We start from the raw sequence: 23,694 nt of genomic DNA, 5'->3' as shown, positions 1-23,694 counted from the left end.
GAGATAGGAAGAGTTGAAATCACTGTTATTTGAGGTGGAAGAGCAGTAAACTTAGTTCTTTTAACTGTGTTGTAGAACTATTGTGATGGATACAGGAATTTGTGAGGCAACACAATAAACTAAAAACTCCAAATACCAATTTTAGAAAAATTGTCTTAAACTAGTATCTCTAGAGAAGTGTTTTTATTTATCTGGAAAATCTTCACATGAATAGGTTTAGGGTGTGGTAATTATGACTTTGAAATTATAAAGATCAATAAACACTATTTTCTGCATACAAGCTATCATTGTTTACATTTTTAAAAGTGAAAAGCTTCTTGTTTTTAAGAATTCTTATAATTCTGCAGAGGCCTTGTGTTTTAATATTTTCTATTATAAATATTTATGTTATACTAGATACTTTTGTGTCAAACTTTCCATAACTACTAGTAGTAATGAGGTTAGGACTTCTTTGAATCAGTTTTTACTTCTGCAGAAGTGAAAATGTACACAATCATTCCCATCTTCCTTTTTTCAAAGGTTATAGGAATGGTCAATCTTGTGATTCATGAAACTGGATTTAACCACTCTTCAGCATAGGGAGCAGAAAATTTACATATCTGCAACTGTTTCTATCTGGGAACAATCATGTCTATATTGAGAAACAATGTAAGTCAATGCTGGACATCTGACGCCTGACAGGACTACAAAAGGACTGACCGACCACAGTTCTTAAAAAAGAGACCATAATTTATAAAAACAAAACAAAAGGTAAAGTGGGTCCGGGGTGGAGAATTCTGCTCTCATGATTCCTAGGGACAGTGGTAGCCTGTATCGCCTCCCTCTATCATTTTCCTCTCTTCCAGCCTCACCCCTCTCTACGCTAACCGAAGGCGTGCACTCCGGGTTTGAATTTTAAGGTCATTTTCAGGGAGACTAAAACATCAGGTCACGCTGGTTAAAAAAAAAAAAAAAAAAAAAAAAAAGTGGAAGAGCCGTTTGGATCTCGCCGCCGACACTTATCAGAGCTCGTTCCATAAAGCTGGATTTGAAAAAACCCACGCCACCCCCCGGCCCCCGCCCAGGTCTAGTGCTCCCGGAGGCGCGCGTCTGCCCCGCAGGCGGCGCTGTGGGCTAGCAGGCTGTTTCAGCCTAGCGATAGGTCCAGGAGTCCCACGCCGCCGCCACCCCTGCTGGTGTCGCCGCTGCTGCCTCTGCTCTGCTTGCTTGTGCTGTTGCTCCTGGTCCTAGTGGCCTTGTTCGCCAGAGTCTCCGGCTGGGCGCCCACCGTGGCGGAGGCGGCAGCGGCGGCGGCTGCGATGGCGACGACACGCGTCTTCCTGGAGGTGCGGAGACGGCTGCAGAGCGCGCTACTGATCCTGGGGTAAGGCCGGGGGTGGGAGTGTGGGCCTCTGGTCGCGGTGCCTAGCTCGCTTTTCTGCTGCTGCACGGGGAGTCTCCGCCTCCCTCGGAAGGACGGATTTTTTAGTTTCTTTCCTGTTGCTTAGAGCCCTCTTGATTATTCCAAGTGGAGTGCCACCCCCCGCAACCCCATTGACAACGTGGGCATCACCCGGGAGCTTTTTAGAAATGCAGTCTCAGCCCCACACTGGACATGCTCACTCGGAAGTTATATTGTAACACGCTTTGCAGGATTCAGATGCACATTAAAGTTTGAGGAGCACTGATGTAAAACACCGATGACAGTGCCTGGCGTTTCCAACAAAAAAGTGCACACACAAAAAAATGCCTTGTCTGCCTCTTTTCGGGATCCTTGCTGTAAGATCAGTTCCAAAGTGGGAGCTTCCTATTTTGTAAATAAACTCAATGTACTTTTTGTTCCCCAACTGCTGAGAAACTGGCAGTCGTTCAAAACGTGTGTCCAGTGAATGATTAACAAAGGTTGCAGTCTTATTGGAGTTCGTTCTTTTATTTATATTCCGAGTTACAATAAATTAAATGTTAAAATTCTTAAAAAGTTATTACACAGCGCCACTCTGAGGAAGATTGTTGCTTAGCTTTCTCTTTTTCCGTGAAATCAGCCAGGTATCTGAGGCAGGCAGCTTTGGGTTTGGCATGAGAACTGAATTCAAATTCAGGGTATAATCATTTAATCTGATTTTTTTTTTCAATTGTAAAATAGGGCTATTTATCAACTTCTTTCTATGTCTTAAATCAGGAGTTCAGGTAAGTAACTTCAATTCCAATCCACCTTGTAGGGCTGGTTGTTAGAAGCCCAAATCTTAGACAAAACCAAACAAGACAATCTCCCTACTTCCCCTTATCAAAGGGTCCCTTCAGAGTTCTCCTAGATTAGTCTCCCTTGCTTAAGCAAGTTGAGAAACCTAACTTTGCTGGACTATTGGCTTGTCCCTGGAGATCTTTGACTGTTAAACTGTTGTCATCAGTCAATTCTCCCTACTTCTAAAAGCAACCACTTTTGATTTCATTCAATAAAGTTTAGTTTTGCCATTTCTTCAACTATGTATAAACGGATTCATACAGTATGTACTTTTTGGTTTCTGGCTTCTTTCCTTCAACAATTTTTTTTGAGATTCATGTTTTATTATTGCATATATCAAAAATCATTCTTTTTTTTTTTTTTTTTTGCTTGGTTGTTTTCCACTGTATGAATATATGACAATTCATTTATCCATTCTTCTATTGCAAGATATTTTGTGTGTTTCTAAAGCTTGCTTAATATGAGTAAAACTGCCATAATGTTATATAAGTCTTTTGTGGACATACACTTTCATTTCTCTCAGGTGATTACCTAAGAGTGGAATCACCAAGTCATATGGTAGATGGGGGCTTTATTCTATGATAAACTGCCAAGCAGTTCTCCAAAGTGGTTGTACCATTTTTCACTCTTGCTGAAAAAAATGAGAATTCAATTGCTTCACATTCTTGTTTGCATTTAGTGTTATCAGTTTTCATTTTAGCCATTGCAGTGGTATGAAGTGGTATCTCATTGTCATTTTAATTTGCATTTCCCTGATTAATAGTGTTGAGCACCTTTTCATTTGCTTCTTGGTTATTCATATATATTCCTTGGTAAAATATCTTCTAATTTTTTGGCATTAAAAAATCAAGCTGTTTGTATTATTGTTGAATTTAAAGAGTTCTTTATGTTGTCTGAAAACAAGACCTTTCTCATTTATGCCTTGTGTGTATGTGAATATTTTCTCACAGTCTGTAATTCACCTTTTATTTTCTTAATAGTGTTTTTTAAACAGAAGGATATACAATTCATTGAATTTTTTTTTTTTTTTTTTAGTGGTTAGTGTTTTTTTTTTTTGTGCTTAAGAAATCTTTGGCTACCTCAAAGTTGTAAAGATTTTTTTTTTCTGTATTTTCTAGGAGTCACGTAGTTTTACCTTAAGGTCAGTGAAAAAGTCAAATTCATTTTTTGCATTTGGAGAGAGGTAGAGATCAAAGTTTTGTTTTGTTTTGTTTTTTCCCTGTGAGGATATCCAGTTTTTCATTGCCATTAGTTAAAAAGACTGTCATTTCTTCCACTGAAATAACTCAATGTCTTTGTCAAAAATCAGTTGATTATACTGTTTGCATGGTATATCTTTTTTACACTTTTACTCTTAATCTATGTCTTTATGTATCAAATTTTTGTAGCATCTACTGGGTGGAATTTTTTAAATCCATTCTGACAATCTCTGCATTTTAATTAGAATTTTTAGTCTATTTACAGTTAATGTAAATTATACAATTGAGTTTTATTCTTGTTCTAATCTTAAAAAAATGTTTCTAGCATTTCACCAGTAGGTATGATGAAGCCGACTTTTGGTTAATCTGTTTAGCAGATTGCATAGTTTCTTTTCTTAATTTAGTAAGGGTTTTAATCATGAATAGATATATTTTCTGTAATGATTTCTGCATATATTGTGATGGTCATATTTTTTTCATTTAATCTTTACATCTGTGAATGCATCAGAAAAATCTATTTATGTTAAGCCATTGTGGCATTCCTGGGATAAACCTTGGCCATCCATTTGTTCAATCCATGGATATTTACTGAGTTCCTAGTCTAGTGTCAAAAAGTCAAAATTCTAAGTGCTGGGTGTACAGCTGTGAACAGTAGTAGCAACTGCAAAGACAAAAATACTTGCTCTCATTGAGTTTACTGTCTAATGGAGGCATTGGACAAAAAATACACAAAATAAATGAAATATTTATTACTTTAAATAGAGATAAGTACCTAGAAAAAATAAAACAGAAAAGGGGACGGGGAGAAAAATTACAACCGGATTTCTCCAAACGAGAAAGCAACATTTGAGTTATAAACTGAGAGAAGTAAGGTTTGGAACCAAAGGATACCTAGTAGGAGACTGAGTATTTCCCTATGAGTGTGAAGGAACACGTAATTCAGAGAGAGATGCTGATGGGCTATGGGAGCACATAGCAAAGGGTCTTACAGTGAGTAGTGTGCTGGTAATGTTTAATAGCCTGCTTTACAAAAAACAAAGCAACCAAACAAAAACTTCCCTGATTTGCCACATTTACTAATTGCTGTTCTGTAAAGACTTTCACCATGGATGATGTCAAGCTACCAAAGTGAAGTCAACTGGTTTAAAAATGCCTGGAATTTTAACAACTGGCTCTAGCATGTCATTGGGTCTTATACGCCATTGAAAGAACTTTAGCTTATACTCAGAATGAGATGTGAAGTTATTGGATAGTTTCAAGCACAGTGTGATATCTGAAAGAATACAAGTGAATAGTGAAGAAAGCCTCAAATTATAGAGCGCTGACAATTAGGGTTTCTAAAACTTCAAAAGTTTTCATTAGGTCCTTTGAGATTATGTAAATACCCATTTCCTCATCATACTTTCATTTTATTCATTCATTTATTTATATCAGTATGGACCCTCATAGTCCTGTCCTTCCCCGACTCCCCCTCCCCCCAATGGATTACTTTTTTTCTCACATTACACCAGATGTGGCCAGTGAGGGTCCCTTCAAGATGAATTCTGTCTTTTTTGACATGTCTTATCACTTATTGATTTATTCTTTGTTGCATAGTAAGATATTCCAGACTCATCTCATTTTTTCCCTATTCCAGTCCTAGATGTAGTTATTTTTCCAAAGCACTTTGTTTTGTTTTGTTTAGTTTATTTATTTTTAACTGGAAAATGACCTTTAGAAACCAAAGTCTGGGCACAAAGTTTGCTTATTACTATTGGGCTGTCACTTCTCCCAGGCCCACTGGTGGACAGAACTAGAAGAATGTATGTGTGTGGCATATGTATGATGCTTATGTATGTGTGTGTGTGTGTGTGTATCTACATCATACATACACATATATACATATGCATCTATATTTATTACTGTGTCTGTTTATATACATTTAAAACCATGACTTCACACAGATATTTCCAATTTTAGTCTACCACACCACCATAGGATCCATTCTGGGTTCCTCTTTGTAACTGTTCTCCCACAGTGAGAATCCAGTAATATTTATTTGAATAAATGGATCGACCTTTTAATGACACCCAACTTCTAGATAATCGAAATTCTAGAAGGAGCGAATAGAGAATAGAACTTCAAAGAACAAAAACACCAAAAACACATTACAAGGCTGTTTTCCAGAGGAAAGACTTAAGTTTGTCAACAGAAAAGGCCCACTAAGTATCAAGTATAATTAATAGAGAGATGTCAGGGAAGCTACTCAAAGCCACTTCATTAAGTAATTTTCTTATAAGAAGAGACACCAAAGCTTCTTCCCTCTGTAAGAATACGGTAAGAGGGTGGCCATCTGAAAGCCAGGAAGGGAACCCTCAATAAGGACTGAATCTGCTGGCACCTTGTTCGTGGACTTTCCAGCCTCCAGAACTGTGAGAAAGAAATGCCTGTTGTTTAAGCCACCTGGTCTGTGGTAGTTTGTTGTAGCAGCCTGAGCTGACTAAGGCTCTGAAACCCCCCCAGCTCCCTTTCAGATTCCCTCCTCACCCCTCTTGGGATCTAACATCTCTGCTGGGTGGCCCTCCTTAGCTCATAGGCTATATGGCAGATGCCCTTCTCACCCCGTTGGGTTTTTCACATAAACCACAGGCCACCGTTGTTCTCCCACCCTTGCATAGATGCCTAACTTGCTCAACCTTATGTGATAGGCTGAATTTTTCAGGAAGAGGAAGGGGAGGAAGAGTGATAAGCCAGAGATAGGTTGGGAGAGGGGGCTTAGGAACCCAGTAGTATCCCTTAGGGCACTTCCAAAGTGCCAACTGTGTAGTCCAATTTGAAAATCACTGAAGTAGTAAAATGGGAAAATTGTGTATCTTAGAGCAGTGGTTGACAAAATATGGCCCATGGGCCAAATCTAACCTGCTGTTTTGGTACACCCTATGAGCAAATAATGGATTTTATAAAATGGATTTTTACAAAAAAATTTTATATAAAAGTTTTATTTTTATATAAAAATCTTCCAATTTCTCCTTTAGAGGATTATTGCTTCTTAACTATATTTCTTAAAACTGGACTTTTGACTCAAGAGTTTGAGGCTCTTTTCCTGGAGTTCAGGTTCTTTGATATTCTATATTGTCAATTAAATGCAGAACCATGTATTTTGAAAAGAAACTAGCCAGAAGGTAGTCTTAAGATTTTCTAAGACAAATTAAGAGAACTAACCATGATTCACACCTGAACACAGGCTCAGATGACATTTATGCAGATGGCCCGCATTCCGCACATAGGTGACACGAAGTAGTTGGCCTGCCTCTGTTGTCTGCACTTAAAAGGGGGTCAGGGTGCTTTGCCACTGTAGTTACAATGATAAGCATATTTCAGCTTCAGATGAGAATCATTTCTATATGTGTTTATCCCCCTCTGTACTTTCGATGACTAGCAAGTGGACAGGGACTATGGTTTCTTCTTTATTGCCTATACTGAGTTCTTTGTGATTGTAGTGAACTGGGGTAGTAAGTCCTATTTACCTGGCATTCATTACTTCTTAAACTGTTTTCTTAGTTAATTTTTTTTATTATTAAAATCGACAGGAAAGTTTTTTTTTCTTCTGTACCTTTTGTTTTGCGTAATTCTAGTCTCCTTATCAAAATCCTGTATATCAAATAACAATACTTCAATTTACTGTAAGAAAATAAAACATCATTGTAATGCTGGTCTCAGAAACAAGAATATTTTACTCACACTCCCATTCATTATTCAAATAACACTTAGTGCTTGACCTGTGATAGTCACTATACTCTCCCATGTGCTTCCATAGTACCCTATATTTATCATGAATAAGTACAGTCTAGTTTTCATTGATCCCTTGATCATTTCTCTTTACTTGGCAATCCCCTATTGGGGATTGATCCTTCAGTTATTCCTGTTTCCTTGCCTATCCCCTACTGAGAGGGAGGCGGGTACAGAAACTATCTTGTTAATTATTTTACTCCTAGTGCTTTACACATTATAGAACTTACAAAAGATGTGCTGAATGAATGAATGAGTGAGTGAAAGGATGTGCAAAGGGTCAAGGGATGCAAAGATGAATAAGCCACTGTTAAATGCTGTCTTGTTGAATTCTCTTGCAAAAAAATATTTCAGACAGTAAGTACATGATGTTTGACAGGCCAGCATTAGATTGTGCTGGTTTGAAGAAGCTAGTGGGAGGAAATGGGGGCCATGAGGAAATGGAATGGCAGGCTGTGCATGCAGAATGGCTCTGGGAGCAGCCTCAGGAAGGTCCAAGCTGAAGTAGATGGAGGAAGCACTAGGATAGAAGAGTCAGGACTCGGGATCATTAGCAATGGGGGGAGAGTGTACATTTTAAAATGTATCATTACCATAAAAAAAAGAAGCAAGAATAAAATATATGTCCCAGACCTTTCATGTTATAGTAATAGTATAATGAACTCTGACCTGATCTAAATCTAGTTTCCCTTACTGTTGGTTCACTATTATTTTTCTGGGATTTGTTGAAGAGTAATGGAGAGATCCTTGTCCACTTTTGTTTCTTTCATCATATGGGTTTCATCAGTGAGAAGTTTTGTGTGTGTGCTTTATTTTTAATTACCAGAGAACCAAAAGAAGCAGGTTTGCCCATGGATATTTCTGTAATGCCATCATCGCTCCAGGTGAAAACCTCTGAAGGCTGCACAGAGATCGGGCTTCCAGCAGAGGTCAGGCTTATACCTTCGTCTTGCGGTGGACTACAGTATGTGCCTGGAGATGGGCTGCACCTGCGGCTGCAGGCACAGGCAGGATTCAGCACCAGTAAGTAATACTAGCATTCCTGTTCCTGCACTTAATATTTTGTTATAAATCAAAGGAGACTTTTCCTTTGAAAAGTCGAACTTTTCCCAGGTGAAAATAACTGCTCATCAGTGGCATGGAGAGAGCTGGGGGTCAAGAAGATCTAGGTTCTTTGCCAGCTCTGCCGGTTATCAGCTGTGTGTAGTTGAATATGTTACGTAACTTTTCTGAGGCTTTGTTCCTTTTGATTATTTTTTTTTATTTTTTCCATAATAGACTTTATTTTTTAGAGCAGTTTTAGGATCGCAGCAAACTTAAGTGGAAGGTACAGAGATTCCGCAGATACCTCCCTCTTTGTTTCTTTAATTATAAAATTACCTTGCTCACAGAGCTGATGTGAGATTAAATCATATGGCAATTATGCAAGATCTGGTTGATTTTAAAGCATTACAGAGAAACTCATTAATTCAATAAATGTATCCTTATACTGTATGCTAGGGATTGACCTAGGTTCTTGGGATACAGAAGTGAACAAGCTAGGATGGTCCGTGCCCTCATGGAGCTTACATTCTAATGAGTAAGAATAGATAATGACCAAATTAAAATTACTTGGATACAGAGAAAAGTGCTATGGGCAAAGTAAAGCAGAATAATGAGATAGGGAGTGACCGGGTTGGGTGGAAGGTGATCAGGAAAGGCCATTTTGAGGAGGTGATATTTGACCGGAGAACCGAGTGATGGAAATGATCCTGCCCATGTAGAGACACTAAGTAGAGAGAACAAACAGTACAGGTAAAGATTCTGAAATTGAGTTTGATACATAATTTGATTTTGATTGGTGTGCCTGTCATATTTCCAATATTTTGTTACTGGCACATTAATTCAGTAAGAGTAGAAATGTTTCTCAGAATAATTTATTGAATAAAATGATTGGTTTTCATATCTCCTACCATGTAAGTAATATGCTTTGGAGCATTAAAAATGATATAAAAGGGGAAACAGAGGCTGTAACAGACCGACGAGATGCTCATTATCAGGTAAGGATTTTAGTTCTTCCAGCTATACCCTGAGACTTCATTCCTGCTCCATTTATATTAAGGCTTTCATCTGAGTTGCATGGAGTCTAGAGGTGGGGTCACCAGGATTGTTCTGAAGAGCCATTTAAGAGATATGGAACATATTTCAGTTCCCTTGAGTCTCTATGCTGACTTTTGAAAAGAAAGAGAAGATAGATGGAGCTTGTCTCCTATTTTGCTGGAGGGTTAATTTTTTTCTTAACTACTAGATTAATGAATAAGTAGACTGAGTTGGGTGGAGTTGGTTTCAGGGACAGGGATAAGAAAAAGAAGTATGGAGTTTAAATGGCAGAAGATAAATACTAAGAATAACTATTGGAGTATTCATGGAAAGAATGGGTCACCAAGATGGGAAATGAACTAACAAACTCTCTAAGTGTACCTAAGAGTAGGGAGAGGAAGCATTATTTCAAGGAAGAAACTGTGGGAGCCTGGAGCTTGTGAAGTTGTCACCACTTCTTTAGCCATGATGAACAGCAGTAACCACAGCAGAAGTGTTTGGTCTATCTGGAACATGGGACAAGGCAGGTGCAGAAGCCACAGTGGGGTATTTTCAAATCTGCTGCTAGTTTTTTGGGATATGATTTTTGGTCTATACTAAGGAGGTATAGAGACCTTCCAGAGACAGAATTGGTTTTTGCTTACCTATATTCTGTGAAAGTTAATATACAAATAGCAAAATTTGAGCTATTTAAAAATTTTATAATCAGCAAACATTATTTTTTGATTTTAACTGGAGGACAAAATAAATTGCTGTGTGTTGGTTTGCATATTGTTTGCATTCATTAGTCTCCTGTTTATATTTTTAAAACATTTTATTCAAATAGCTGAAAAAGAAAGCTTTCAAAGCTATTCTGCAGTGTGTGAAAGGGTATGCAAAGTAGATTCCTCAGTACTTAATTGCTTTAGTGCTTTCCATATAATAGGTGGTGAATAAATATTTGCTGAATGAATAAATGTCAGATAGATGTATACTGATGTAAACTTGAATTAAAATGTATTGTAGGAAGTGACTTTTGAAATTTTTAGCATTCATTCGTGATTCGGGTTTTTAAAAAGTTTATGTTTCAACTAGAAGAACGTTCTCTAAAGACCATAGTAAACGTATGTTATACTGTTTAGAACGTAACATAGATCAGATTATGACCTTTCACATGGCATTGGCTACAGCACAGGCATTAGGTTCATCCCTAGGTGGCAGTGCTCTCCCAGGATGCCACTAGGGCAGAAAGTTCTGACTTGAACCTGAGCCAGTGGATCATGCTGGATGACCAGCAGAGGGGAGTATTTCACTGAAAATTTTATTGGTTCTGAAAAGAATATTTTGAATGTTTTACCCAGGTCTATTTAATTTTACAATACATACGAAGTAGCAGAAACCAAATTCAGATTGTTTGATTCTAATGGATAAGAACTCATTTCTTTAGTTTTTTTAATAGACATATTTCTGGCGGGGTTTTTTTGGAGGGGGTGATGAAAAAATTTTTTCCTATGAATAAAGTAATGGAAATTAAGAGAACATACTGCCTTATGCTGCACTTCACATAATGTAGGAAATATATGTGTTTCCACAGCTTTAATCAGAAATTGTGTTTTGCACTTAGAAGATTGAATTCTTCTTAGTAGCCATTCCTTTCCCAGGAACTGGTCTAATAAAGACCAGTTTCAAGGTTCATTTTGTTTGTTCATACTGGTAATATGTCAGAGTAGACATAAATCTTGTTTAAATCAAATTAAATGTAAACTTAAGAGCTTTATTTACCAGCAGTGACGCAGATGAAAAACTCTACCTAAGAAATAGCAGAGAAAAACTAAAGATGGTACAGCTCTGTGTAGTTAGCTTGATGTGAATGAAATAGCCCCTTTTTTCTCATCCTTAATGTTGGTATTTATAGAATGAAAGAAGTAACACAACAGCATGTTACATGGATAATCTACAGCAATACCTAGCTCTGAAACACTTAGCAAAATCTGTTGGTTTGAAAACACTTCACAATATTTGCTTCTGGTTGAGTCGTCAGATAACACTAATTAAATGTATCCTTTTGGGTAGACCATAAACAGTGTTTATCGATGGTAATTTATTGTGGCTATTAAAGTCTTATAAATATATTAACATATTTGTCCCAAACCTCTAAGATTTGCTTTTTCATTGATTTCCTTTAGAACTGATTTCAGTGTTTAATCAAAGCTCACAAGCCCAAGACTGTTACACATTTTATTGCCAATCCTGCGGTGAAGTCATAATAAGGGACAGGTAAGGAATGTATTTAACACTGATTAATTCTGTACCTGGCAATGGTTTTCTCTTTTTTCTATTAGAATTTTTGAGGCAATTGCCAAGGGAGCAGTATAGGACCTTAAAATGAGAGCCAGCTTAATGTCACTTTGAGCAAAATCAACCATAAAGCTCTCCAGTAATCACAGAGCAGTTAGGTCTTCTCAAGGTGACAGAGGGGAACAATTGGATGCTGGCTTTGAGGGCAGAAGTCTTATCTTGGTGAAAGGGCCTGGGTTGATCACTGTGGCACTTCCTGAAAAGAAACATGGGACCAATTGCATGTTTTATCCATCACATTGGTGACTGAGGTTTTCTACATTAAGTGAATTTTCTAAATAACAGAAGCTTTTGCAGCAGTTCAGACTTTTTATTTGAACTATTTCTATTAGTGCCTTTCTAAAATCCACTCCCTATTTCCCTGCTCTTTAAAACAGAGCCTATAGAGCACAAATTAACCTTTTCTTGATGATAAGGTTAATCTTACAACCTGTTCTTGCAATGTGCTATGATTACCCTATTGAGACAGAAAGGGCTCTTTGCTGCATTCTTTTTGTTCCCAAATTGTCTCTTTTAATTATTTTTCTATCTACTCCCTTTCTCCTGTCAGCTTCCTTGTTTCGTGGGTATAGATCCTTCCCCCTGAATTTTTAGCTTCTGATCACTCATAGGATGGAAAGACAGATGAAAATCTTATTATTTGTGAATGATATTTAAAGAAGGAATTTAGAGCTCTTTATTAGATAAATTTCCTCTGAGACAAGTGCCTGAGACTTCAATGTAAATGGGTCCTTCTCCATCGGAAACCTGCTCCTCTTCCAAGGCCCCTTGTCTCAGTGCGTGCCAAACCTCTACCTGCGTCCTCAAGGTAGAATTGTGGTATCACTTTCTGTTCCTCCCTGTCCCCCATATGTAGTCAGTCACCAAGTACTTTTGCTCACGTAAGTCCACTTTCCTCCACCCCAATGCCACTACCTCAGTCGGGCCTACTGTCTTCTCACCTAATAGCACTTGTTGCCAGCTCCTTATCTGCTTCCCTTTCCTCTAGGTACACCCTCATTTGACCATTTCTACACTACTGACTGTTCTCAGATGCAGCTCGCTCCCCTGTTCAAACCCTTCCATGGCCTCCCATCATTTTCAAGATAAATTCCAGACCTTAGCATGCCATGCTAGGTCCTTTGTGAGTTTGCCTCTGTTTTCCTCTCCACCCTCATGTTTTAGCCCTCCTTCCCCAACCCTCTTCCTTCTTCCACAAAACAACACACTGTTATTTACACACATTCTGTGCACAGCTCTAATGATCAGCCTGCGGTCCCCAAGTCTCTCCATGCTTTTTGCCACCCTAGGATTTAATGAAAGCTACCTCTCCCTTGGAATGCACCCAATAATCTTCTTTCTCTTTGGTTAACTACTAAATTCACCTCACAGGGCATCTCCTGTTGGGTGCCTTCCCTGAACACTGGGTTGGTTTATGTGCTCCTGTAAGTTTTTCTTGCCTGTCTTTCCAATTAATCTATAGGCTCTGTGGGTGAAGATAGTCTTTTTAACTCCTGTCTTCCTTATCCCCACGTATTTAGAGTACAGTGTAGTATAGTAGCTAGTAGTACAGACTCAGAAGCCAGACTGTCTGGGTTTGCATCCACCATTTACTAGCTGGGACCCTGGACAAGTTACTTAACCACTCCATGCCTCAATTTCCTTGTTATAAATATATAGATAACAATGATTGTCAAGCAAATTAAAGTTGTTTGGAGGATTAAATGAGTTAAGTGTTTATAACAATGTCTACACATGGTAGGCATTCAGTATATGGTAGCTACTGCTATAATTATTCTTATCATCATCATCTCCAGCATCAGGCACAGTGCCTGATGGACAGTGCACTGTCAATAAATTCTTGCTAGGTTAAATTGAATCAACGTTAGGGTGTTTATTTTGGCCTTCTGCCAGCCTCTCGCTTGCTTTATGATTCCTGGCAGTGTCCAAGGAAGATGAGATCGCAGAAAGTTAGCCTAACGGAAGTGGGAGGCTGTGAACAGAGCATCCTCTGAGTGATTACCTTGGGTAAGAAATGAGGTGACTCTCACTCTGTAGAGGAGAGTGCCCTTGTGCAAATTACCTGAGGGCTGACATTGCTCCCAAGTACGCACTCTGTGACAGGCCTGTTTTAGCCTGAAAGCTCCACAGCATCCCGGTTTACACCGTAGTTTAACCAAGACCATTTTCCTTCTGTCAGTCTATTTCAGCTTTGATTTAATTCTCACATGAAGTTTCTAAAACATGCCTATACAATGATGAGGTGACCTAGAAGTTTTAGTAGGAGCAAGTTCAAGCCAGTGTAACAGTGTTTCCTGGTATTGCTTATAGTAAAGGATATGCTCGTTCCTTATGGGCTGATATTTGTGTTTCATTGGAAAAGGATATGGATATGAAAAATCATTACCTGTAGTCCCCGTTTTTCTTATTCAGGAACTATATCTTCTGTTTTCTGTCAATTTATGATTATGGGATCGAAAGGAATAAAGGCTTAGAAGCTAACATTGAAAGACAGTATTTATTCTCTCTTATACTGACCTAAGAAGCCATATGGCATAAAGGCTATTGTAGGAGAATGGGACCTGGGTTTGAACTTTAACCTTACTACTTAGAGGCTGGGGAACCTTGTCCATATCTTTTCAGCTTTTTTTTTTTTTTTTTTTAGTTAAAGTTATTGGGGTGACATTGGTTAACAGCATTATGTAAGTGTCGAGTGTGATTCTGTAATGCATCATCTGTATATTGCATTGTGTGCTTACCACCCAAAGTCTCATCTCCCTCCATCAACATGTATTTGACCCCCTTTATCATCTTCACCCTTTCCCCTAATTCCCTTCCCCTTTGGTAACCATTGTACTGTTGTCTGTGTCTATGAGTTTGTTTGTTCGTTGCTTTCTGTTTTATATCCCACATATGAGTGAAATCATATGATTCTTATCTTTTTCCATCTCACTTACTTTACTTAGCACGGTACTATCAAGATCAAACCATGTTGTCACAAATGATGATATTTCGTCCTTTTTTATAGCTGAGTAGTATTTTATTGTACTTTTGTACCACATCTTCGTTATCCAATCATCCATCAGGGGACACTTAGGTTGTATCCGTGTTGTGGCTACCTGAATAATGTTGTAGTGAACATAGGGGTACCTACATCTTTATGAATATGTTTTCAGATTTTTCAAGTAAATACCCAGCAGTCAGCTTCTTCTTAAGTAAACGTAATAAGGCCTATTTTCCAAACTCATGAAGAAAGTTTAAGACTGTTAACACATATACTATTAATGTTCAAAAAGCTCTTTTAAGTTAGTTTTACAGATTCCTTCCCCCTTTTTCTCATAATTGGCCTTATTAACAAACTAGCGAATTAACTTGTTTAATGTTTTAAACCTTTTAGATTCAGAACTCCATTTTTTAGGTGTGCCAGGGAAATGACCCACATTTCTCACTTTTTCTTTCTAAAAAGATAAACAGTAGACTTGATTTAGCCCTTGCCTCACTTAAGCAAGGTTACCTGAAAGCCTTTTCCTATCACACATGTGTGTCTGGCATGTGCATGCCTTTTGAGCAACACAGTATCTACATAAGAATTTCACATCGACTATTTACATTAAGCCCAGTGGTCTTATTTCTCCCTTAGTTACCTGTTTTATGTGGCGGTAAGGACATCTTCTGTTCTTGTTAAGTAGGAAATTAAACGAAAGGCATTTTAAAGGAGGCTTTATGTGCTATAATCAAAATCAACTAATTGCAGGCATCTTTACCAGGAAGGCACCTTGGAATATGCTGATTTATCTCTCCTGGGAGCTTCTTTAATAGGAGCAATGGAGCAGACATGAGATCTTTTTACTGGCTAGCCTTGTCATCTGAGAGCAAGTCACTTTAATTCTCTGGGCCTCAGTTTTCTCATCTGTAAAGTGAGGAGATTGGATTAAATAAACGTATGAGTCCTGCCAGCATGAAAATTCTGTGATTGGTGAACCTTATAAAGTTGGATCTGCATTCTATGATTTGTTATATGGATACTTCCAGACTATTGCTTGTTCCTTTTTTTTTTTTTTTTTTTTAATCACTGAAGAAGATTCTTGTCAAGCAAATTATAGAAGTAAGGTACAGAGGACTATTTAACCTTTTGAATTTAATTAATGGCTTTTAATACTTATTAGTACTAAGGCACATGAAATCTTATTAAAACAGTCTTTTTTAATTTAGGATCACATTTTTTTAGCCACTTCTTTTGGTTATTGAAAACAAATACTGACTTATTGCTTTATAATAAAATTTTCCAATCTGCATTTTTGCCAGTTTGGCAGTTTTTCTATAAATATTGTCTGAACGTATATATAATTTTTGATTATACTCTCATCGAGACTAACAGGTCTTAATATTAAGCAACAATAATAACAAAATTTACTTCTTTGTGAATAGTGTCAGAAACAGCTAAATGGTCATTGTGTTTGGAATTTGTTATGTCTCCTAGAAATAAATTCATGTCAGACTTGAATCACATCAGTTGGGTAGACTTTTAAACATAAGCTTTTTGATTTTCAGTCCATATGAAAGGTCTCTTGAGGTCTCCGGACTGGCCCTCCCTATTCCACCTTCACCAGCAGAGAGCTAGGTGTCAGCTCAGCACCTCATGAAGGAAATAAGCAGAATAGACTTTATGGAAACAATAAGAGATGTCAGAATATCCAACCAATTAATGGGTTCACTTGACAAACCAGCTATAATTGTAGTCTGAAAATAACTCACTTTTCTATGAAAGAGAACAGTCACTTTTCGATGAAAGAGAACAAAAAGATATTCTTTTTAAAAAAGTACAGGCACGAACTGGATATGGTAACATTGTGCAAACTTTTGGAATAAAACAAATATACTTTAATGGATCTAATCATACTATGTACATAATGGTAATAAAATGCAAAGCTAGGTTTATAGCATTTGTAGCCTACCAGTTGGATAATGCCAACTGAATTTATCTAAATTGCAGCAGCCATGTTTTGAGCTTTAGATATTTGATATTCTTAAAACTTTTTAAAGTCCACTTGTTTATAATTCAATTTCTAAAAGCTCTATGTTATTATCATTGTTGTTTTCACTGATTAATGATTGATTTTAAAGTTAGAGGAATTTCATTTTCTCATCTTTATGTTTAAATTTTCAATAAACATCAGTCAATAGCATCGGTTAAAATTGTCTATTTTAAGTTACTTTTTCCAAAAACTTATGCTTAAGATGCATTAAAATTAACTAGAAAATTTTTAATTTATTGTAAACATGTATTGCTGTTCATTACAGAATCTTAAGCTGAGGGAAAATTCAGGACGCCATTTCACTCTTTTTCTGAGCTTCTGCTGGTCTTTACCTAAAAACTACCTTGAAAAAAATTTGTGCCTATTTTATTTTGAAAGTTCTCTTGGGAAGTAGATCATATCAAAGTTTCAGTTTTCAATAGATACACTTCCAGTGGTGCTGTAATTAAAATACATCTGTTTTAAAAGGTTTTATGTTTTTTCAAAACTTCAGAAAAATTTCTGCTGTACAAACACTTTTGCCTTTGGAATGGCCTATGAATTAGGCACTTTCTTGCTCCTAGCGTACTATTTAGGTATTTATGGGATATATTATAGCTTTCATCCACTGTGATGTAGGGTCAAGTTAAGTTTGAAATATCACATTTTATGCTAATGTTCATCAGGTCTTCCAAACTTCTGTAAATCTTGGTGTAGTTTCATTTTTATAATCATGCATGTGTCTTTTGCACAGTATTGAGGATCTGCTTATTAGGACTGCATGTAAAATGTTAAGAGACAGAGAATCTTAATGACAAAGACGATCTAGGAGCCCGTTTAGGCTAAACTACCACTCAAAATAGACACTTTTGTTTGCCTTCTTTCTCTTCTTTGTAAAAATTCAAATCTGACCTATCACTTTCCTGCTTAAAATTCTATAATGCTTCCCACTTATCTGTAGAGCCAAGTCCATGCCCCTTAGGTTGGCATGTAACACCCCACACATTGTGCCACTGTCCCATTTTCCCAGTCTTCTTTACTCATGCTCTGCATTGCCAGGGGAAAGAATCTCTTCCAAGGGAAAGAGTTTAGCTTTGAAGCCAGGAAGACCTGGGTTTAGACCCTGCCTTCATTTATCAATTCTAGCTAGCTGTGTGAACTTGTACAGATTATTTAACATTTCTGAGCCTACCTTTCCTCCTCTGTTAAAGGGGAATGGAAATTCTTATCTCACAAAGTTTTAGTAAGCATTAAATGGAAAAGGCATGTGTAATGCCCAGCAGAGGTCTTAAGTTTGACTAAACATATGCAGACTCACAACACTACCACAGGCCACATTTCTTGCCAGCAGGTCAACATCAGGCATTCCTCTCAGCAGGGGTCTTGCAGCAGTTCAAACAAGTGACAGCTCATATAATCATTTGGGAACTCTTGTCTTCCCATACGACATGGTTCCAGGTATAAAACGCAAGATCCACATCAGGCAGGTTCAGGAGATACCCTGCGAAGAAGCCTCAGGCCCTAAGCAGCAAATATCTCTTGAAACAATTCTTTGGCAGTCTCCACGAAGGACTGCATTCAGGGAAGTCCAAAGCATGGCATCTTCATGAGATGTTTACAGCTCATTTATACTTCTACTTAGTCCAGATACCATTTACCAATCAGGGATCCTTTTTAGCATAAGCAGCATTGTCTAGCAACATAATTGATGCCTACCATCTACTTCGTTCCCAGGGTAACAGATCTATGTGGTTAAACCAAAGGTCAGGTTCTCAGGCAGCAAGAGAAAAGGTTTGTTAACCTTTTCATCCCAGTATGCAGCAGGCCCAACCAGGGGCCTTGCATGTTAAAGTTATTAAAGTATACTTGTTCATTCCTTTAACAAATATTTAAGGACTTACACTATGAGTCGAGCACTGTGTCAGACACTAGGAATACAGCGTTAAGTTAAACAGAAATGGTGCCATCTTCATATTGTTTCCTCCACCCTTAATGCCTTTAATTCCATCCATTGCCTAGAGAACTACTATTTATCCTTCAAAGGTCAGCTCAGATGTTATTTCTTCTCTGCAGTCCATGTATACTCTACTCTCCTAGCACTTTTACATTGCCCTGAATTCATGGATTGGTTTTGCAAATCCATGAATCCTCTAAAGTAATCTGCCAATTTTACGTGCACGTGAGAATGTTATGTTTGAAGAAAGGAACTATAAAGCTTTCATCAAATTTTCAAAAATATCTGAGCTGTCTCCTCCTCCTCCTCCCCACAGGAATTTAGAACCACTACTGTGTTATGTGCATTTATTACATTTATGGTTTTAGTATTTGTTTATACATTTGTATCTCCTAGAACATGAGTACCTTGAGAAAAAAGACAGTATGTATTAATATTTGGTGTCAGCATAATGCCTGATTCATAGACTTTTAGAAACTATGTTGAAAGATTACTTAATATTTTTAACAGGCTCAGAAGCTTGAATAATGCTAGTGGTGCAGCATTTCCTAATTTGAAAAGGAAAGTGCTTCTATTAAACTAAAATCAGCCTTTCTTGTTCTTACCTCTCCTCTGGAGTTATAAATTAAATGTCTTCCATAATGCAATTACCCTTTTACGAGACTCATAGCTGATTGACGAATGAAAGAAAGGGTTAATATGGGGGAATCATTAAAAAATGATAAATTAACATCTTAAACATTTTATTTAAGACATGCAAATATACATTAATTTACCAGTAATTTATTATGGAATCAACATCTTTCTGTTGAATATGACTCCGCTGTTGTGTAGCTTTTTTCACTTAAGCCATCCAAAATTCATCATTCACAATTTCCAGTTTGGTTTCTTTAAAGTGGAATGAATATTTAAACACTATTGCAGCAATCCAATTGCAGAATTCTTCTAGATTTTCACTTTTTATTATTCTCCCCACCGTTCTATAGTTGTAGCTCCCACATCTCACCAGTGATTTTTTTTTTTTTTTTTACAACTGGCTTTCACCTAGTCTGAAAGCTTTGGTTTTCAGAGGAATAGCAACTCGTATTTCTGTGGTTTGCCTACCATTTAATTAAATTATGTAACTACCGTCACATATACAAGTGTCATAAACAGGTCTGTGATCAAACACAGTGGACTTAGTAAGCACATGGTTCCAGGAATAAGAGTGGAAATATGCAAGTATTCAGGATGCTTTGAGCATTCACAATGCTCATGGACATTAGAAAGACCATGAGCATGTTTCTAGACTCAGTTTTTCTCAGGATAAATTATTTCAAAATGTCCTCATTATCCTGCTCTCATTTCTTCTTCCCTTAGACTGATCTTCCTAATTTAGAGTAGAATGGAGGTGAACCATGTTTGGCTTCCCTCCTGGTAAAGTCTCAGGTGTCTATTGTTGTCTAGAAAAGAAAACTGAAACCATAAAAAGAAAACTATTAGGAAATATAAGGGGCTACTTAATTATTATAGTGTTCTAAGCATAAAAAAGAATGGCAGAGCGGAGCTTAATTTCACTTCCTTTGAGCGTGGCCTGGGCTTAATGACTCATTTCCAAGGAATAGAGTATGCAAAGGGAGAGATAGTAGCTCTACTAGTAGGGAAACCTAGCAGGTATCAAAGTTAACATCACCAGGGATAAGTCATACTGATAGGGTGTAACCTCCAATATGATGTGATGAGAAGGGCACTCACCTCTGTGGTATTCTTTCCCCAAACCCATAAGCCCAGTCTAATCTTAAGAAAAATATCAGACAAACTCAAAATGAGGTACATTTTGCAAAGCAACTGACCAGTATTCTTCAAAACTCTCAAGATCCTTAAAAATAAGGAATGACTGAGAAATTGCCACAGACTAGAGGACACTAGGGAAATATGATGACTAAATGCAGTATGTTATCACGAATTGGATCCTGGAATAGGACGTTAGTAGAAAAACTAGGGAAATCCAGATAAAGTCTGCAGTTTTGACAAATCTTTCATAGTTACATAAGATGTAAACATTAAAGAAAGCTAGGTTAACTGTATATAAGAACTATCTGTTCTGTTTTTGTAACTTTCCTGTAAATCTAAAATTACTCCAAAGCAAAAAATTTATAATAATAGTAGTAGGGGAAATCACAAAGAAATGGGTTAGGTGATTTGAAGTTTAAGATCTATAAACCAAATTAAAAGACAATAACAATGAAAAAAGTATTTGCCACAGATGATAGACAAAGGACTAATAATATCTTTGCTATAGAATATGTTTTTATAAATTAATAACATAATAATACCTCATTGGAAAGTAATCATTGATCACAATTCATAGAAGAAACATAGTGATCACTAAATATATGTCCGTTCAATCACATCAGTAATTAAAAATTTTTCAATTAAAGCTGTATTGGAAACATTTTCATCCATACATGAAAAAACATATAGTATTAAATTTTGAAGAAGGTAGGTGGGAGAATTATAGATTTGTATAGCCTTTCTGGAAAGCAGTTTACCAGTACAGGTATTGGGTTTAAACATATGTATATCATTTGTGCTTGTAATCTCACACTTACAAGATTTTTTCCCAAGGAAATAATCAGATATGAACACAAATTTTCTAATAAGAATGTTCATCACAGGGTTGTTGATAATGAGAAACTGAAAACCTAAATATCTAACGATGAGGGAATGATCTAAAAAGTTTTAGTATTCCTCTGTAGTAGAGTGGAGTCGTTAAGAATAATATAATTAAATAAAACAATAAAAACAAGATATAGTTTGCATACATCCTCTGATCCCAGACTTTGTATGCATATATACAACTGTGTTTCTTGAAAGGATGGCAAAGAAATATACCTTCATGTACAAAGTAGTTACTTGTCCTTGGGTAATAAGAAAAGGATGGATGTTTGTTTTCTTTGTAGCTGTCTGCATTTTCGAAATTGTCTGTAGTGAGTATATATTACCTTTGTAATCTGGGGGGAAGTAAACACAGCAAGCAATGTCGTTAATATGTTTCTTTAATCTTTCATGCTGATTCAATTAAGAAAATGCTACATTTCCATTTTGTTCGGTAAAAAATAGTTTTTCTTCTTTCCACTAGGAAGCTCCTCAGGGTGCTCCCACTGCCGAGTGACAACTGGGGAACTCTAGTGGGAGAATGGTGTTGTCACCCGGACCCCTTTGCAAATAAACCACTGCATCCACAAGAGAATGACTGTTTTACTGGAGACTCTTTCTATTTGGTGAATTTAAGAAGTGATTTGCTGCAGCCAAGACTCGAACTAGCTCCAGTGGTGACGCACCATCTTTCTTCTGAGAACCATTTTAAATTGGTAAAATATCTTTTCAGAATAAATGCTAATTCAAAGGTTGGCTTAGAAACTAGTTTTGCCAAGCTTTTCTTAATTCAGGGCCTGTTACACAAACTGTTCTAAAAAACAAAATCCATTATTTTCAATTGCCTCTTTTCTTCAGCTCTGCTCTATTGACGTAGGAAAAGCTAACGGCCTTAAAGCAAAACAGCCCATAGGGGTGGAGAAAGAAGGGGAAGAGGACTTCTTCATGCATAGAACTGGGAATGTTACCATTTTACAAACCCAAATGCCCTACTTTCTTGTTGTCAATATTTCATAATCAATGTATATTTTATCCTCATAGTCTGATTTAAATTCAAATTACAGTTAGACCTAGGTATTTTCCTCTGTCTGTCCATAGTCTAGACTTCTGCTTATGTCATAAAAGCAGATGCCAACTAGGAAAAAGAGGAAGTGGAGGAACCCAAGCGTGAACATGAAACTAGAGCTATAGGCTCTCTGTTGGTCGTTGACAATGTGAGGTCAGATAGCTCTTGCTGTAAAAGCTGCTTTAGGGAGAAGGCAGATTCCTCTTCCTGCAGAGAACAAATGGTTTACTTTATTCTAAAAGAAAGTCAATGCCATTGACTTGGACCTGGTGAGAAGTCATTCTCTTGATGGCAAGTCAGTACAGATGTGATTTAAAAAGTAAAGAAAATCATTGCCAGAGTTTTTTCATTTTAACATCTGATTATTGATAGGAACAGAAGTAATATGTGTTAAATTTCATTTAGAACTCATTTCATTTTTATAATGAGAACTGAGACCCTTCAAGAAATATGCAGCAGTTGGGCAGCTCTTTGGCTGTAAGTTAGTTTATAGAACTATTTTCTATTTTGAGGGAGATTAAGGAAATTCATCAAATATAGAGGTTGTTATAATTATTTATGTGCCTCATCTCTCACCATAAACACCAATCTCTTTACCTTGTTCATTTTAAATTATAGTGCTTTAGTCTTCTGTAATTTTAAAAATTAAGTGGTAAGTTAATATAAATCTGTTATAATTTAACATGGTTATATTAAAATTATATTTTAATCTAAATTTACATACTATATATTTCACTATATACTGTACACATAATATTTTACTGCTTTATGTGGTTTAACTTATTATGATTAAGTTATAAATTAAAAAAAATAATTCAGAGAGTGCGAGTGGAAAAGGAGTGGAGAAAAATTAAGAGAAACCATGAGTTTCCATTTTTAGATAAACTGCACTCTATATCAAAATATATTCTTCACATATATATCAGTTATAGGATGCCATTTATAAGAATTTCTCTTAATTGTGAACAACCGTCCTGTGTGTTATTATATTCAGACACTATGGTTTTTAGTATCAGGGAGACTGGGAAATTATTAGCATGACAAGCTGCTGTTGACAAGATTGCTTTCAAGTTAGCCTAGATGGAAGTTTCACTTTAATTGCTTATTGCAACAGTTGAAAGAGTATGCCTGTGACCAAAATAGTAACATAAATTTGGAGGGACTGCTTAAACAGTGCTCTCAAGGCTCCTGTGGGAACAAGGCTGCTCTGTGCTATCGAAAACCTATTTCTCATATCACCCAATCTCACCAACTAGCATGGTTTTGAAATGTCACATGGTGACACAGCATCCTAATGGTATCTCTTGGGAAACATTTTTTTTGGCCAGACAATATCAAGAGTCCTTAGAAAGTGAAACAACACAAGGAAAATAAAAATGAGGACAGGAGGCTAATCCACCTCTCTGAGCAGCAGTGCCATCTCTCAGATATATTGATTT

At 36.9% G+C, this 23,694-nt stretch overlaps 1 protein-coding gene across 3 annotated transcripts in view; it reads left to right on the top strand.

The window, feature by feature from the left end:
• The first annotated feature begins 1,176 nt into the window (after positions 1-1,176).
• Positions 1,177-23,694, top strand: part of UBE3D (ubiquitin protein ligase E3D) — a 143,792-nt gene continuing 121,274 nt past the window's right edge. For all 3 annotated transcript variants that reach the window (XM_036219739.1, XM_036219738.1, XM_036219737.1), the window contains exons 1-4: positions 1,177-1,363; positions 8,015-8,211; positions 11,433-11,523; positions 21,674-21,905. In XM_036219739.1, coding sequence (XP_036075632.1) covers positions 1,299-1,363; positions 8,015-8,211; positions 11,433-11,523; positions 21,674-21,905 — 585 coding nt within the window. In that variant the 5' untranslated portion in view covers positions 1,177-1,298. The remainder of the gene's footprint in view (positions 1,364-8,014; positions 8,212-11,432; positions 11,524-21,673; positions 21,906-23,694) is intronic.

Source organism: Rousettus aegyptiacus, unplaced genomic scaffold, assembly GCF_014176215.1.
Source record: "Rousettus aegyptiacus isolate mRouAeg1 unplaced genomic scaffold, mRouAeg1.p scaffold_m13_p_1, whole genome shotgun sequence".
In the NCBI taxonomy this organism is placed as follows: domain Eukaryota; kingdom Metazoa; phylum Chordata; class Mammalia; order Chiroptera; family Pteropodidae; genus Rousettus; species Rousettus aegyptiacus.
This window is presented reverse-complemented; position numbering and strand designations above follow the sequence as displayed.